This window comes from Corvus hawaiiensis, chromosome 2 (assembly GCF_020740725.1).
Source record: "Corvus hawaiiensis isolate bCorHaw1 chromosome 2, bCorHaw1.pri.cur, whole genome shotgun sequence".
NCBI classification, from domain to species: domain Eukaryota; kingdom Metazoa; phylum Chordata; class Aves; order Passeriformes; family Corvidae; genus Corvus; species Corvus hawaiiensis.
In genome coordinates, this window is record NC_063214.1 from 89,531,465 (window position 1) to 89,548,927 (window position 17,463).

The following is a 17,463-nucleotide window of genomic DNA, read 5'->3' on the forward strand; positions in this document are numbered from 1 at the left end:
GTGAGTGTTGTGTTGCAGTTTTGCACTGACACAGCAGCTGAGGTGAAACAACCCCAAAACTACCGCAACTGAGGGCCTTGGGAGTAAAGTGTAGAGAAGGCATGTACTTGGAGCCACGAGAAAACAAGGAAAGCAAGCATTGTTGCGATTTAAATTTTTGTAAGTGCCCACTTCTCCCTATGCTTATAGATAAATTGCAGATCAAAAAAAAACAGACTTGTGCTTGGTAGAATCAAAATTAGTTTATTGACTCAGGCAGCTTGGTTTTGTAGCATGACAAAAAAAATTTTTTTGTGGAGGAATGAGATCTGACTTGTGCCTGTGGAAGAAGAGCATCTGTGCAATATTAAGGTGTCCTTTTGAGTTAGTTTCCTGATTAAAATGCTAAAAACCAAATTTTATTTCCAGACGGCATGAATTTGACAAGTAAATATGCAGTCAGCAAGAAAAATATCAGGCACATTCAGTTCTGCTAGAATGAAAAATAAATTAAAAGTTATGTAAAAGAGTTTACTGTTGGTCTTTCTGTAATAAGTTTTTTACCAGTCACATTTTGTCATACAGTTAAGTACCTTGGTTTAATTTTGTTCTTTACTGAAGAGAAATCAAATACTGAGGCCATAGAGCCTCTTGACTTCTGAACACTTGGTTTTATAAATTTGAATTATTGAAACGTAGTTTTTCTTTGTTATGTGCAGTACACTCTTAGTGGCTGAGTGAACAGAAACTGTCGATGATGTGTTTCTTAGGTCACAGGTTCTCATTCTTTGAGTAAGAAAGTGACAGAACTAAGGGTTGCCCCTTTACCATGCTCTTCTTTTTTTTGTTTGTTTGTTTTGTTTAAGTTTTTTGGTGGGTTTTTTTTGTTTGTTTGTTTTATGCAAAATATCTTCTGTTGAAAACTGGTTGGTTTCTTCGGTGAGAAACTGATCCTTATAGATTAAGTACTCTGTCATTTTTTGCTGTTTTTCAGGCTAAATAAATTAAATTAAGGTATTTACAAGACTGAGCTATTTTTTTTCCTCAATTTGGACTTAATTCTGTAATAATAATCATAGTGGCGTTTTTTCCTTGAAGTAGCTGTTGCTCACAGGTTTAAAACTCCTTTGAAATAAGGAGCACTTAAATCAGAGAGCAGTCTGTGGGAAGATGACCAGTAGTTTGATACACAGCTAGAAAAAGCCACTGGATATTTCTTCAGTATGTCATTGCACAATAATCTTCAAATGCAGTGCTTGGATTTTTTGGAAGTAGAGGTTGTGTTCATTGTGTTTGGTATTTTCAGTGTCTGATGTCAGATATGGAGTTATTTTATTTTATTTTATTTTAATTACCAGAAAGGATACTAGGAATTTCTTGTCAAGAGGAGAAACATTATGAAATGCAGTACTCGTATATAGTTATGTAGCCTGCAGCAAGTGATTTTGTGGATACCTTCACTACATTTGTAAATGTCTGATCTGGTCTTTCATTGCATCTCAGTGCATCCTTCACTGGCATAGGCCATGAAAAGGATTTATGGTAAATGGGATGTTATTCCTAACATTACCACTACAGTAGTTAGTTCACCAGTTACTGTACTGAGCAGAAATTACTTTGTGACTGCTTGTAAAGTAGGAAATGCAGAAAGATGCTTTTGGCCTATGTCTGACCCCATTTAAATGTTGGAGTTTTAAGTTTTGCTCAGTGGAGAAAGTGTTGGCACAGGTCTGTGTTTGAGATCCATCTGCATCTGAATACCCTTAAAGTCTCAGAAGGTTTAAGAAACAATCCCATGAATACTGATTCTTTCCAGCCCTTATTGTTAAAGTAAGAGGCTGGGCGAGAGTCAGTTGTTCATTTTGACTTCTTTCTAGTCTTCTGTTCCATCAAGGTTATTTATGTACTTTGTTCAGTTCCTCCACTTCATTAAATACATCATTCTCTTTTTTGTCTTGTTTTTCATAGGAGCTGGATGGCTTGATAGAGGTAAACAAAATGACTCACAAGCTTCTGAGTAGATACATGACCCTGGACAGCTTTGATGCCATGTTCAGAGAAGCCAACCACAATGTTTCAGCCCCTTATGGCAGAATCACTCTTCATGTCTTTTGGGAACTCAATTATGATTTCCTTCCAAACTACTGCTACAATGGATCCACTAACAGGTTAGCAAGGCAGCTTTTTTATTTGCAGCTGCTATTCTACCACCCTCCTGCAACTTCCTTCCTAGCAAATGCTGACAAGTTCATCTCCATTCATTTAGTGTTTTCCACTTCTAATGCTTTACTTGAAATGAAGCAGCATGAGTCATTCTACCAAGTACCATTAAATGTATGAAAGCGTGTTATTTGTCCACAATAGAAGGCAAATGGAACTACAGCATCCAAATTCTGACATTTTGGTGACGTAGTTATGATATGCTGAAAAACAGAGTGTGTCAAAACATGCTAAGTGCATCTCAGGAAGGTATTTTGAAACAGGATCTTCAACTGTGAGATGACAGAAATAAAATTATATTCCTGATTCTGTGTTAATGTGAAGAAAAAAGTAGTTTCCTTGATAAAGGAAGAGTTCAGTGTTCACTGCAACTGCAGTTGCAGCCTTTAAGGAGAGTGAGTAATAGAAATAGAAAGAGGAAGGTAGGATCTAAGGTTTGAATGAGGGGGAAGCACAATGTTCAAGATTTTGCATATCTGGACTTCCTGCTCGTGTGCTGTTTTTAGGATTTGTGTTACTTTTAGTCTTTACTCAGGTTTTGGTTAAAGCCCTGTGAAGTGACAGTAAAGTGATAGTGAATATTGAGCTGTAGGAAGAGGAGGAAGCCTGTTCTCATCTTTCACTGTCTTCTTGGAGAGCTTTCTTTGTCTGACATGTTCTGTGATGGTTATGTTGTATTTTAGATCCAAGATTCTGTCTACAAAGGAAAAAAAAAAAGAGAGTGTTTTTTTTGTGGTTAAGTTTTACCCGAGAAACTTCTGTTACAAGAATCTGTTTGCACAGGAATGTCAAATGTACTTCTGAGGGAGCTACTGTGTGGTTGATGTATGTGGAGATCAGTTTTGGAATATTCAGTGTGCTGTATTAAGAATCATATAAGCATAATATTAAGAGAAATCTTGATGAAATGCTGCTTCTTCACCTGTCGCTTTACTGAAAGACATTCACTTTAGTCTGTGTTCATCCTGGCTACAAGGGCTGACATACTGCACACCCACAACACTTGGGAAGTGAGTGTGAGGTGCCAAAGGACATTAGCAGGATCCCGTAGCACTGTTGCTTGTCTGTTTTAAAAATCTATATGCAAGAATTGAGTTAGGCTCAGCTTCTTGGGTAATTAATTCAGGATAATTAATTTAAGAGATGTTAAAGGGAGCCAGATCTTAGGAAGTATGTGTACCATGTGTCTGATTTCATCACAGAAGTGCTTTGGTTTCAGTCAAAAGCAGCAGCGTGGAGAGAGTTAATGGATGTGTTGCACATGCTATACAACGCCCTTTGATATTTTTGATGAGAGAGGGAACAGGAAGTTTTTAGCCTTTTTATAGTCCTTAAGCATGTTCATTATGTCTGTTGCTGTCTTGCTGTTAGCATGAACTTTAAGTTGATGAGCTCTCTCTGCATTCAAGTGTACAGGTTATTGAGTGCAAACACAGGAGTACACAGTGAGGAGCTGTGTGAGAGCTGCTGGTTTAATGCTTTACTCTTGATAGGTAAAGTCTTGCATGAAGGTTATGTGTAAACAAGGGAAGAAAAGTAGCAATGAAAGGCTGGAAGAAAGAGAAATAATCGTGATGAAAAGCAGAGAGGTTACTTGGTGGTATGAGGGACTGGAGTCAGAGTTCCCAGAAAATGTGTCATGCCTGTTTCTTGTCTTCTTTTAATTTGACAGCTTGGTGTAAGGGTTCTTCTTTTAAAGCTAGTGTTCTGGTCAGATTAACTTGTTTCCAGTACCTTTTGAAGTTCTTTTCCCAAGAATGCTTGAACATGAAAATTTCATATATCTGTAAAAGAGTTCAACTGTTTAGAAACCCTGCAGGTTTAGTTCAAAAGCTAAGACTCTTCATGCAGAAGTGCTGAAACACATTGCATGTTTAATTATTTGGGACTTAGGAATTTTTTTATGTCTGATAATGTACTGAGATTAAACAGTGAGGCTGCTATTAAAAGATTTAGCAATTTAATAATTGGAGTTGCCATTTATCTGAAATTTAGTCTTATTAATGCTGGCCAGCTGCACAGACTGAGGGACAACAGTTTGTGGAGAAGGAATGGGGAGATGAGAGAGGGGACTTCTGCAGATGGGCCTTAGCAGTGAAATCTAAGGGCGTTTTTAATCTACCTGTGTGGAAAGAAAACAAACCTTTGGATAGTGCACACGCATATGAACTGCAGGTGAGGTCAAAGTTGTCTCTAGCCCAGTGTTCTGATGCTATCAGCAGCCGTAAAGGGGCTGCATATGAAAACAAGGGAGGCTTGAGGTGATTGTTCTCCCAAGAAACATGCCAGCTTCTAGCAATGATTAGATGTTTCTGTGAAACGAAAATGGTGGGATGTTAGTGCATGGTGGGATGTTAGTGCATTCGTGGCCCTTTACAGGGGTATTAATTTTTCTCCGTTGTTTTGCCCTGTCCCTTTTGTAAAGCAGTGCGAGGCTTTGGCATTCCTTACGTGCTCCAGTGAGGAGTCTGCAATGAAGCTTGTGCTGCATCTCTTTGAGATGCTCTCAAGCTATTCTCCACCAGTTCTTTTACTGAAAGTGGCCATAAACAGCCATTTCCCACTTGTCTTTTCTGTGCTGCCTGGGATTGTTTTTCAAGAGCCCTCTCTCACGCTGGCCCTCAGCTGCATGTCTTTTCAAGCTACAAGTATTTCCACACCAGGAATATTTGTCATGCTTAGGCCTGCATCTGTGCTTTTTCATTCCTCTTTATCCTTGTGAAGTTAGGTTGTCTAGGGCTGTCCAGAAGATTTAAATGACACAAAGACAACTTGCACGTTTTTGTTCCTTGTTTCTTTTCCGCTGTCTGTGGTGTCCCTTTTTCTGCCTTATTTTCTTTAATGTTTCTAAGCTGGTCTTTTCCTTCCTTGACAGCTTGTTTTGTATTAAAGACTAACAGAGGAGCAAGTGTGAGACAGCCTTACATATATTTGAGTTGAAGATTTTCTGTGCTTTCTTGACACAAATGATACAAGCTTTTGGAGACAGTAGTTAAACTAGTAGCTCCATCTCCTCTAACACATTACCCAAATCTGTGTTCTCTAGTATAAATTCATGCACTCTTCCAAATGCAATATGACATGTTTCTTCCAAGGATACAGATTTGTCACAGAAGGAACAAAAAGACCAGCTTTTTATTTTTCACTCTTCCTGACTGTCTCTCCCCCTTCCTTTTGCAAGCTCTCTCTCTCTCATACTGCTTTTAAGATGGTTTTCACAAGAGAACAGCTGTGTCTTCTTGTGTTGCATATACTCTGACAGTCACTGTTCAGAAAAATTTTCAGCCCTTTCAGATACTGCTGGAGCAAACCTGAAAAGTAGCAGTGAAAGCCATGCAGTTCCTGCTACAAAGAGCCAAATGGTGCAGGGATATAGACTCTTGCAAAGCAGGGGTGACTGTAGTCAACTACCTTTCCGCTCCTAAAAAAACAAGCAACCAAAGTCTTTCTGCCAAAAGGAAAAGTGACAGCAATGGATTGGTGGATCTGTTACTCTCTCATGCGCTATTTTCCCTGCTGTTTCCTCTGTTCTCTCCATCTTGACATCTGTGTTTAAGAAGGGTGAGTCAGATCTAGTGTTCACTGAGAGGAGGTGTAGGGCTACCCTTAGTTCTGGTAGACAGGACAAACTAATTTGAGAATGCTGGAGGTTAAAAGTGTTCTTACCAATTAGACAGAGAAGTGCAGAGAACACTTTCTGTAGGAGCAGGGAGGGAAGATTGTCACAGCTTGTTACTTCAAAGATGAAGCTAAGAAAGTTTATGAATGAGGTTTGTCTGACTTGGTGCCTGCAGTAGCAAGGCAGCAGGGTCATTGAACAAAGTGGTCTCTTTCAGTTATCTCCTTAAATAGATTATAGTAATTAAAATCAAAGAATCATTTAGATTAGTTTGTGAAGTGCTCACAGTAGGTATCACAGAAAAACTAACATTAAATTATTTGATCCCTAAAATACTTACTTTGGGGGCTCATGTTATCCTCTAGCAATCATTTGCAAAGCTTCGGTAAGCCAGAAGGCTTTTCATCTGCTTAATCTAGTTTGACAACCTGTTCTGATTAAAATGGATAAATTGCTGTGAGATTATCAACACTGATTAAAAATGAAACTGGTTATCTCAGAGTATGCTGAAACCTGCATCCAGTCAGTATTCAGGGGAAAGTTAAACTTTGCTTAGCTTTAGCTTTGATAGTCAAAGAGCTTCAGTCCTTCAAAGAGATGTTTCTCTTTCTTGGAGGAGGAGCAGAAGGAAGCCAACCAGCAGAATGTCAGAAAGAAAGTGCACACACACACGCACATTGAAAAAGTTTGAAGAACAATAGATAATGTTGAACTGTAAGGTTTTCATATAGCCCTTAGTTCTGAGGGAAGAAATTTCTAATACTTACCTGAATGATATGTTTGGAGTAGTCACATACCTTCTAGAATGATGCACTCTTTAGGCTGTTGTAGCCTCAATCTTAGACGTTGCCTCTCCATAACTTAACAAGTGACTGTTACCTTTTGCTCCTACTTCCTTACTTTTTTTCTTCCTCTCTTGACCCCTTTCATCCAAGAAAGTATAAGCAATTGTGCTTGCTTCAAGTCTTTAAGAAAACTTTAAGGCTATTTTGCTACTACTCTAAAGCATTAGAGATGGAGAAACCCCCAAGAATGCAGAGGAACACTGAGAAACACACAAGAGTTACTTGAGCATTTACTTGCACTGACTGGTTTGCTCCCAGACACTAATTACATTATAATTGAGATATTATACACACAACACCGTTTTGAGAAGTCTAAGAATTACAGTTACAGCTTCCAGAGTCATGGGATACACCCACTTATATTTTGAAATGCTCCTTTCCTTGTGAGCATTTTAATTTAGTGGTAGCAAATCTGCTCTTGCCAAATGTCTGCACACTGAAACCCAGTCTTATCTCAAATGACATGGTATCTCCTATGGTTTCATTTCAGAGATTCTCTTAGGGCTTGAAAATTGATGTCAGTTTAAAAAGGAGTGGGACTTAGAGAGAAAAAAGGGGGAATAGAGTAATCTCGGGGACTGTCATATGTTGCAGATTACTTTGAATTCCATCAAATGTTTACATCATCTCTGGTAAACTCATTAATGAAGTATCTGCAGAATAAAGATTCAAGTAATCTCTCTCAAAGGAGAGTTTTCAGTTTCTATGTAAGTGAGAGAGAAGGGGAGAAACCTGTAAACTGAGGGAATATAAATGTAAGGAGATTTAAATAATATATATAGTATCAATAAAACACATATAAATAGTGTATTTTTCCTCAGAAGCTCTAAATGCAAACTCTTTCTGGACTATGGCAAGTATGAGTATTTTTGGGAAGATGGGCTGAACTATGTATGAGCAAGTAGCTGTACCTATTTTTGAGAAGGTTAAAAATGCAGAAAACATTGTCCTGAAGTTATAGATTCTCACAGGAATGATTCAGAAATAAAACACCGTGGAAATAATTGTAAGCAATATGGTGCAATTGATACCTGTCTGGGTGAACCAATTTTTGATTGACATGGCTGTTTTTGTTTTTAGCTACAAGATGGATATATTAAAAGTAGAATGTCTGTGTTCTTTCTAGGAAGAATTAATAATGAATAATTAATTTTGTATGCTGATTAAATGTAAATAGATTAAACAAAAAAGGATCAAGCTACAATTGTATCTTATGATATTATAATGTAAGGCAAGTTTTCTTTCCTGAAACATTTTCCTAGATACATTTATTTTGCTCAGTTATCACTCAGACCTGGCTGATATTATACAACCATTTGAGATACACTTCTTAAATAGCTATTTTCCCTCTTTGCTGTGCATACACAGGGTTGCACCATTTATCAAGAAATACTTTTTAATCAAGGTAAAAAATAAAGTGGCCATCCAACTCTTGAACACATCCCCCAGTAACTTTGCTCTGTTTAGTCAAGTTAAGCAGAATCAGAATTATAGTAGATATTGATTAACTTCTTCCTGCACTAAAACTGCGGTGCTGCCAAATGTGCATTACGCAGTTAACAGGGAACATCAAGGGGGAAGATTTGTGCTGCTTGTTCACAGGAGGACTTGGAATGGTCCTTCAGACTCTGGTGCCCTCAGCTGTGAGTGAGATGGCTGATCCTGTCTTTGGCAGTGCTCCATATCTTTGTAGTTCTCTTGCCATCCTCTTAACAGTGTGCAAAGGTAAAGCTAAGCGTGATTTGTATTGGTACGTGCTCACACTGAAGTATGATCAAACTTTTGAAACGTTGATTTTGCTGCGAGGATTATACCCTTCCTTCCTCGTGACCTTTTTTAAAGGTGACAACCTAACATATTTCTCCTGATGTGAATTTTGGGGGGAAAAGCTCCAAAACATTAAACAGAAATGTCATGTTCTTCTTTGAAGGTGTACTTCTTTCTCAAGGACTTAATTTTTCAAGCACAAGGAGTTTCCTTACTCCCTGTGAGAGACTATTGCTACTTTGTTAGTTACTTCCATATTTGCTGGCCTGGGCTAGCGTAGAGGTGAGGAATATTTTGGTACACTGCACACCATGGGAAGAAGAGTAATTGTTGAACTGCAGTATGATTTCTGTCCATGCTTTTGGGCAATTCAGGCTGTGTGCTTCCCCAGTTTCTACTAGGGGTGAAAGGCTACTGGTCTGGCTTTGATTGTATATGCAGACAAAAGCAGTTTTCTACAGGGTAGGGTGCATGAGATGCACATCTGCTAACCTAAGTATAAATAATGAATTCTTGTTTTTGTTTTTTATATAGATTTGTTCGGACCGTGCTACCATTTTCTCAGGAGTTTCAGCGCGATAAGCAGCCTAATGCACAGCCACAGTATCTCTATGGATCAAAGGTTGGATATAATTCCCTTTTTCTTTATGGTTTGCTAATGTTTAAAGGTATCTTTTTAAATCATAGAAACTACGGTATATGAAAGTTATTAGAAATGATCTGAAATACATTTTGTGTGTATTTTAAATTGAACATACACTTTTTTTAAGACTTTCCTGTGAAGCTCACCGTATGTTTCAGCCAAAGTGCAGTTGATTAGTCTGATGGTTAGTCTTATCTGACAAAGCTAGAAATAAGCCCTTCTCTCAACCACCTTGTGTTGTTCAGTTGCTTATAGTGGCAGAGCAGACTCATAAGTAAAGATTAATTACTCATCTGGTGAAGTCAGAATAAGAGCCCATCTTGGGTGCAGCTCTCTTGTTACAGTGATGAAGACTGTGATGACAGAGGAAAAGGGAATAGATAGGAAAAACTGCTTCAGATATTACCTGACTTAAAAGGAATATTGATTCTGACCATCTTAAAATATCAGATACCAAACTACTTCAATTATTTTTTAAAAAAAGGTAGTGTTTCTTTGGCATCTATAACCAATGAGTTCAAATTCATTGTGATGACCTTGGTGTGCTGGCCATCTCATCTTCTGTATTAGCATCATGTTTCTTGCTTTGCAGTTAGGAGGGCTTGCGAGGTTTATGCAAGTTTTCAATAGAAGTGTGCACCATGTGCAGTCACATACTCTATGTCCCTATGGCAGTCCCCAATAGTGAGGTTGGAAAGGAGCTTATGTGGGTGTCAAGTTGGAAGAGTACTTGGCACAAGAGAACAGCTGTGAGCTACCCAAGTGAGGAAAGTTAGCCTGTACTCACAGGACCAATGCTATGCTCATGGGTGATAGATTTGTTCTCCCTGATCACTGCAGATTTGTTTTCTTATTCTTCAGAATTATTACCTGAGTCTTAATGACAGTTAAAGGCATAGTGCATTAACATATATGTGCATTTTTAATATCTAGTCTGAAATATTGATCTACTTCTAACAGCAGTGCTATCTTCAGCAAATCATTCGAGAATATCTAGCAAGCTGTCGCTCTAAATTTCATAATGTTTTCTTGAGTATCAGGGTGGCAAGCTGAAGTATGGAAAAGATAAATGAAAATATAAGGATTAAATTAGAGGATGGACAATAAAAAAGCTTAAAATTATTTATTATTATTTCAAATTATTTAAAATATGTACTCAATTATACATCTAATTTATACAAGTGTGATGTAAGTGTTATGGCTAGCTACTTTCAATATCTACCTTCTACTTAAACATGAACATAATTAGTCCTTGTCTTACTGTTATTTTCTACACATCATACCATAGTTATATGGTGCAATTTCAACCCAGTAGTCTAGGTTTTGAGAGCTGAAGAGATATCTCAGGAGTTACAAATTTCAGTCCTAAAATATCTGCTGCATTTATAAAACTTTCATGCCTTTAAAATGTAATGGGGGTGGAAAAGGATTCACATGTCTTACTGTGGAAGGTAACAGCTGACTGTCTGGTCCTGTGAACAGTGTTTTATATAATTGTTCTCCAAAAAGGAACAGTAAATTATAGGAAAGTGGGATTTTCTTACATTAGAGTTATTGTGTTCCTTACTATTTTAGGAATTGACCAGATGCAGTGTAGAGTAAAAACACAACTGAATTTCATAGAGATTGCTAACTTAATTTATCTAAGTGATGATACAGTGGGGTGAGTGACAGAAGATTAACTGGGGAACACTTTTTTTTTTAGTTACATAATAAAAATGGGTTTAGTAATTTCACACTGAGAGCTATACATTTTCAGAATTCCTGATCATTTTTCTGTATGAGCAGCAGCAATCAAGGGGGGGGAGTCTTCCTTACATTTCTGGGGCAAATTTCATAACTGGATAGGCCTATATTAGAAATACCTGGTTTTATAGAGGTTGTGTAGACCAGAACAGAAGAGCTTTCTTTCTGTCTTAAACAATGTTTTCCAAATATTGCCATGTTTTTATGTCTCCAGCATTTTGTAGGTGCTAACTCATTTGTTTTGTGAAAAAGACATGTTTAAAATATACTTCTCACTGTGAATATAATGGTTTTTATTTACTGCTGGTGCACAAATTAAAATTAGTTTGCACTATGTTGCAAATTGTTATCAGTTGGTAATCACTCAGAATATTTGCCCCTTGATAGATGACTGTTAAAACTGAGTGTTGAATTACCAAATTGAATACAAAATTGCCAGAATGAACCTGAATTAATCTGTAATAAAACTTTCTCAGCAAGACACAAAGAATCATGTAGCTCTGTGAGCATGTGATAACATGAGTTTTTCAAAACTAGAGCAGAAAACAGATGACACTCTGCATGAGTTGCTCATTTGCAGCAGGTGCGAGATGGTCCATTGCTTCTGAGATGATATAAATGTTTATCTTAGTAGTGCACAGTAAACTCTGTGGGTGGAATGGTTTTATATTTAGAGAAGGTAAATCCCTTGGGGAGCACTTCCGTGGTAGCTCTTTGCCTTCTTAGTTGGATATAGACACATCTTTTGGATGTATGTGTTTGTGTACAAATAACAAAATGCAGTAGGTGAATTGCCTCGAAACTGCTTTGAGGCTGAACTGCTCCTTGTTCTCAGTATGGAATGTACATGTGTATATAACATGAATGTGTGTAAATATATGTATTGGACTGCCCTAAAACCCTCATAAAGAAATGGACATGCAGAGAAGTAAACAGGTTTCCAAGAACCCAAGATGTTGGCAGAGGCTGACTGTATGTCTCTTGGCTTCATCCCTTTAACATTAAAGTCATCTTTTTTTGATGAAAACCTAATCAGAGAAGTGTTACTGTTAATTTGATTACAAGATAATTTTAAAGCATTTTTTCTGTCCTTGTTACCCAGGCACCCCTTTTTGGCAGTAAACCTGTTGTGTTGGCTTCATGCTCTGACGAGGGTTTTTCAGTGCCTATTTCATGTAACACCGTCATTTGAAACAGCAGTGAACTTGTTACTCTCACAGTTTATTTGAGACTGACGTGCAAGACAAAGAAAAACGTGTCAGCTGGAGGAAATGCTCCACAGCAGGTGGAGAACATGTTGTTGCTAACTTCACACAATAAAAATGCCTTTTGAAGTGTTTTCTAAAAGTCATACTCGCCCCAGTTCAGCAAACATTTCTGTGTGTCATGCTTATCCTACTCAAAAAAAACCTAAAGAAGATTCCTCACACTTACGCCAGCTTCTTCCTAGCACTCTGAGAGTCAATGCATTTCACAAGTCGTGGGAATTGTTGTCAAAATAGAGTAGCTGAAAAGATCCGCTACCTGCTGTGAAACATTCATGGGGAGATCTCTTGCCAAAATTGCACCCCCCTTAGCTTCCAGGGCTCAATGGAGTGGGATGGCAGCTGCCCAGCCAGCAGTTCTCCAGCCTTCACTGATACAACCGAGCTGTGTCAGTGAGAGCTGACTTCAGACATAATTCGTACCAATAGCAATTAGGTGTCTGCAGTCACAGTGCACCTTTGTTCTTTAGGCGTAATATACAGCACTATTAAGATTTATTTTGTTTTTTATGGAACACAAATGCACTTAAGAGGTTTAAAACAGGGTGACTTATAAATGTAAATCAGACAACACTTGTCATGTTGTGAGAGTGAACAGATTTCTGTCTGAAGGACCTTGGCACTTTGCCATGAAGCTCAAGGCAGAGTGAGATGTTCAGCAGGTTTTCTTGTTACAAAAATAAAATGCATTTTGGCATGTTTTCAGTATTTTTTAAAACACATTACACAGAATGTACTGTGCAATTGGAAAGAAATTTGCAGCTGATTAATGTGAGTTATCATTAAAACTGAAAGGGAAAGAGAAAAGGAAGGGCCAGGAGCTGTGTCTCTGAATTCCATTTCCTCTGCAGGGAGTTGCTGGCCCATGGAGCAGGAGGTTGCTTATGGGGGGAGCAGAAGAGTGCCAAATGTGATAACCCAGGATATTTCCTTAATTAGAAGCATCCTTACAAAGTCAGTATCTTTCATGTATTTAAACGGAGGGAAAATAAAATGGATGAGAGGATACAATTAAAATCCTGGTGAGTTTAGCTTACATTTTGAGACTGACCTCAGTGCAGATGGGAGGGATGGACAGCTGTGGGCAGTGAAGTGTGTAGTCTGAATGTCGTGCTGTAGTGTGTGGTTTGGGAAGCAGCTGGAATTGTCAGGGTAAAACTCACACTGGCAAACCACTGCACTCCATGTGTATGTTCCAGTCGCCTATAGTGTAGCAGTTGGGAATGGCATCTGAAAACTCCTACTCAGTTTTATTTGTGCTAGTTAACAAAAATTCTTTTGGTCACTTTTGATTACTTCTTATATTTGTTTGCTGTTTTAGACTAAAGAAAAGCAACAAAAATATCCCCTTGAAATGTAAACCAATTACTTGCTACATGCTTAATTTTTAAATAATGGAGGGTGGCTGAAGTGCTCACTTCTTGGGCATGTGAGCCTTTGCATATAGGCTGTTGGAAAGGGGTGTGACATCAGAAGTACAGCCAAGAGTGCTGTGGTGAGCAGTTGGAGCTCCCTATTGTGAGCACTGACAGTGCACGTGGTGTGTTTGAAGTAGTTGGGGGACCGTACAAAGCAAAAAACTTCTCCTGGACAAAAGGTTTCTAATTTATAGCAGAGCACTGTCCTGGTGTTGGGACTTGTTCCTGGCTTTTAGAAGATGGCATGATAGGCTCCTTGCACACTGAGGGATTCTCTATGATTGTGGCCAGCTGGATGCCACCTGGATGCTTTTCCTCAGCATCCTGTGTCTGGTGGCTCTGCCTGCTGAATTCTACCGAGGTGTATGCCGCGCTTTTGGTCCATGGCTCCCTGTGCTCTTGTTTGGAGGTCCTGTTCTGCTCTTGCAAACGCTCGCGTCTCCTGCGGCACAGGAGGTGCAGGCAGCCGTAGAGCAGGACTGCAGCGATGATGAGGAGCAGGACACTGCTGGTGAGCCAGATGCCCAGTGCCAGCTCTTTCTTGGTGTTGCTTCCAGATGCCGGGTCTCGTTCTAGTGTGTTAAAAACTCTGCACTGGTCGCTGGAGGGGTTTGCGGACTGGCAGGTCACGCACATGATGTATGTTGTGAGGGGAATCAGGTTTTCAACAACAAAGGAGGAACGAGTGGTGGGCACCCTCTCTTCCTTCTGGAAGCTCTTTCTGGAGTAGCTGGATAGCATGCTGTTCCAGTTAGGGTGGTACATGATGCTGTAAAAGCTGTCGACACAACTGGCCATTTTCGGCCAAATTACCATTGCTGTGTTTCCTGTGATGTTTTGGACAGTTATTCCCATCAGGATGTTGCTTCAGAGTTTTTTTTCTCTCTTGATGCTGATCTCCCTGTGCAAAGGGAAGATATTCTTTGGCAGTGACTGAGAAGCTGCAGCACTGAAGATGTTGTTTGTGTTTTAATCGTGGTGCTCTGTAATGTAGGAATGGAGTTTGTTAGGAAAGTATGCTGTCATCTGTGGTACTGCAGTGTAAAAATGGGAATAAAACTTCTTTAAAGTTTGGGGTGTTTCAAAATGTGTATTTCTCTTCCAAGTGAAAGGATAAACATGAACTTAGAGAAATTCAACCAGAACTGCTGCCTGTGTAAGTGACCAGTTGTATCTTGAGAGATGGTGAATTTTTGCAGAATTTGCAATTGGGAAATCACTTCCTTTCACATTTTTTCCCAGGTGCTTGAAAAAAAATTCAGCGTTTTTTTTTTTTTTTCTAGTCTGTGTATCTTGTTTTTTATGTTAAGTGGCAAGAGGGATATTGGGATATTGATGGATAAATGCCTCTACCATCCACAAGTCTTTATTTTTGCCAGTAACAATCAGCTGAAAAACAAAAGGGTGTGTGGAAACATGACCAGATATTATTTTGTCTCCAATATCTTATGTTAGTTTCTTATTCACAAGTACACATAGGAAAACCTCCTGTATGAAGACAGGCTGAGAGAGTTGGAGCTGTTCAGTCTGGAGAAGACTCCAGAGAGCTCTTACAGCACCTTTTGGTGTCTAGAGGGGGCTAACAATACAGCTGGAGAGGGACTTTTTTCCATGGGCAGATAGTGATAGGACAAGGAGGAATGACTTTAAGCATAAAGAGGGTAGATTTAAATTAGATATTAGGAGGAAATTCTTTACTGTGAGGGCAGTGAGGCACTGGAATGGGCTGCCCAGAGAAGCTGTGGGAGGTGTCCCTGCCTCTGGCAGGGGTGTTGGGACTAGGTGATCTTTAAGGTCCCTTCCAAGCCAGGCTGTTCTGTGATTCTATGATACTGCCCGTGTTTTGCTGTTAAGTTGCACATCTGTGGCCACTGCAGCTACACTGCGGCAGTGGCTGTGAACATTGTACATTGGTGGTATCAGTATCACAATATTTAGTTGTGATGCTAGTCAGCCTCTTGGAAAAGCTTTCTCAAGCTTAGCGACATACAGCTTTCACTATAGCCTACCTTTTGGATAAATAGTGGGGATTTAAAAAAACTACTAATGCTCTTTTCTGTTCTAAGTCATTTTATGTAATCCCATAGTCTGTCTGCCCTGAATTTATACTCCTCCTCATCCTCAATTCAAATTAGAAAATCTGCCAGGATTTTGAGATTCTCAGTATGTGTTACCATTGTAAATAGTGAAAGGAAAACATCTATTTTCTGCAATTTTCTAAACACATCTATTAAAGAATATGTAATAACCAGTGGGTATTTTCATTTGTTTGGCTTGGGTTTTCTGCTTTTACTGTTGTGATGGTAACTTTTGAAAAAGAGCTTACCTCAGCAATTTAATCTGATTCCTTAGAGTGTGATTGTCAGTTTCCAGTGGCACTCATGGAAGTTTTTTTCCACTTCGAAAATTTCTCACTTTTTTAAATGACTATAAATGCCCGTAATGATAACACTGTATTTCATTGTTTATGACTCCGTTATGAAAATTAAATTTAATGGTTTTTTTAAGATCAGGTTTAAAATGTTACATTTCCTGGCTAAATAACAATTAATTATTGAAAATTCTCCCGAGGAAGAAAGCTTGTGAGATTGGCTCATAACATATTCTGAAATTATTCTGTAATACTTGTATTTTATCCTAGATAAGAGACTGGGAAAATGTATATTATTTTAATGGGATTTGGATAGTGACATTACATCAATAGTAAGAACTCTGTGCCTGTTTATGTATGAAAATTGTTGCTCAAGGCTTTTGGATTATACTTACTGGGAAGTGGGAAGAAAAAGATGTTTGTTTATTTTCATGACAGTGTAAACCTGTGGCTATGACTGATCTGGGTAGATGCTGCTCTTCTAATTCTGTGGTAGGTGCACCCATTTTAATACAGCAACAGTATAAAGGAACTGAATTTGCTATCAGAAAAACTTATCAAACAGATATATTTTGGCATCTACCCAACTACTGCAGATATTTAAATAGGGTGCATTAGTGAGATCCGAGCTTTTACTTGCTCTTTTACCTTTTCTTTAGCTGGTAGATCCCTATTACTTAAAATTATAATTTTTTTTTATAGAACATTTCCTCACACAGCCTAGAAACAATAGTTTCAACAGTTTAATCCTCATAGCATTCTGTAAGTAGAATGTTTGAACTATAATTAAATAACAATAACATTTCTATTGTTACAAAACATCAGTCATTGGAAAACACACAGTTACTGACAAGTAAATGTTTGGAAAAGCCATCTAATGTTTTATGGATCATAAAGTCAGTACTTACCGTCACTCCCTGATGGAAATTCCAGATCAGAATTTCTTTACGGCGATGCTGCTGTGAAAATGTTACAAACACCAAATTTTTTGTACCCCTTTCTACATGAATTATTTCTTGACTGATCTCTGTTTGCCAGTTTGCTTTTTCTTCTCCTTAGATTCTCTGGACTGAATTCTCATTGCTTGGTGATTTCAGTTTTTTTCTCCGATGCTGCTGGTGGCATGGTTTCTTTGTCTCTTCCACTTAAATTCATGCAAGAGCACATCTTGTCTAAGGATGTTGTTGCCTTGCTTTTCAAAGACCACACAGGAGAAAAAAATAATGTCTTTTCCCCCCTCTCTTGCTTGCCTCCCCTTGGCAGTATGCTGCCTGAGCATCCCTGTTATATAGTCTTGTGTGTGGACTGGTGATGCTGTGAGTGATTAATGTTAGCACTTTGATGACATCAGCAACTAACAACTCTTCCTTTTTTTTTTAAATTTAAGTAGGGGAGGGAGCAAGTATAGCTTAAAAAATAATGAACAGCAACTTCTCTTCCCTCCCTTTCCACCCCCACCCCCCTCTCGCTAGTGGTTTCTTCCCTAAGGATTTTATGCTTTTGTGCCTCACTGGGGGGGAAGTGGTGTTGGTGTGTAACGGTGTTTTCTAAATCCCTTGTCACAGTTTAGAAAGATCCACTAATCTAACA

At 38.6% G+C, this 17,463-nt stretch overlaps 2 protein-coding genes across 6 annotated transcripts in view; one reads left to right on the forward strand and one right to left on the reverse strand.

The window, feature by feature from the left end:
* Positions 1-17,463, forward strand: part of CYFIP1 (cytoplasmic FMR1 interacting protein 1) — a 75,361-nt gene that overhangs the window by 39,349 nt on the left and 18,549 nt on the right. For all 3 annotated transcript variants that reach the window (XM_048324743.1, XM_048324732.1, XM_048324750.1), the window contains 2 exons: positions 1,948-2,147; positions 8,965-9,052. In XM_048324743.1, coding sequence (XP_048180700.1) covers positions 1,948-2,147; positions 8,965-9,052 — 288 coding nt within the window. The remainder of the gene's footprint in view (positions 1-1,947; positions 2,148-8,964; positions 9,053-17,463) is intronic.
* LOC125336349 (fibronectin type III domain-containing protein 9-like) lies at positions 224-17,274 on the reverse strand. 3 transcript variants are annotated; one of them, XR_007207733.1, is made up of 4 exons: positions 16,782-17,274; positions 4,343-14,485; positions 3,934-3,983; positions 224-2,896 (listed from the first exon to the last, which is right to left on the reverse strand). XR_007207733.1 is itself a non-coding variant. In XM_048324793.1 (2 exons), the coding sequence occupies exon 2, from the start codon at positions 14,355-14,357 to the stop codon at positions 13,686-13,688; it is 672 nt and encodes a 223-aa protein (XP_048180750.1). In that variant the 5' UTR covers positions 14,358-14,891; positions 16,782-17,154; the 3' UTR covers positions 10,182-13,685. The 3 variants fall into 3 exon arrangements, 1 of the variants encoding a protein (XP_048180750.1); XR_007207732.1 differs by having other exon boundaries at positions 3,934-14,485; XM_048324793.1 differs by lacking the exons at positions 224-2,896; positions 3,934-3,983 and having other exon boundaries at positions 10,182-14,891; positions 16,782-17,154.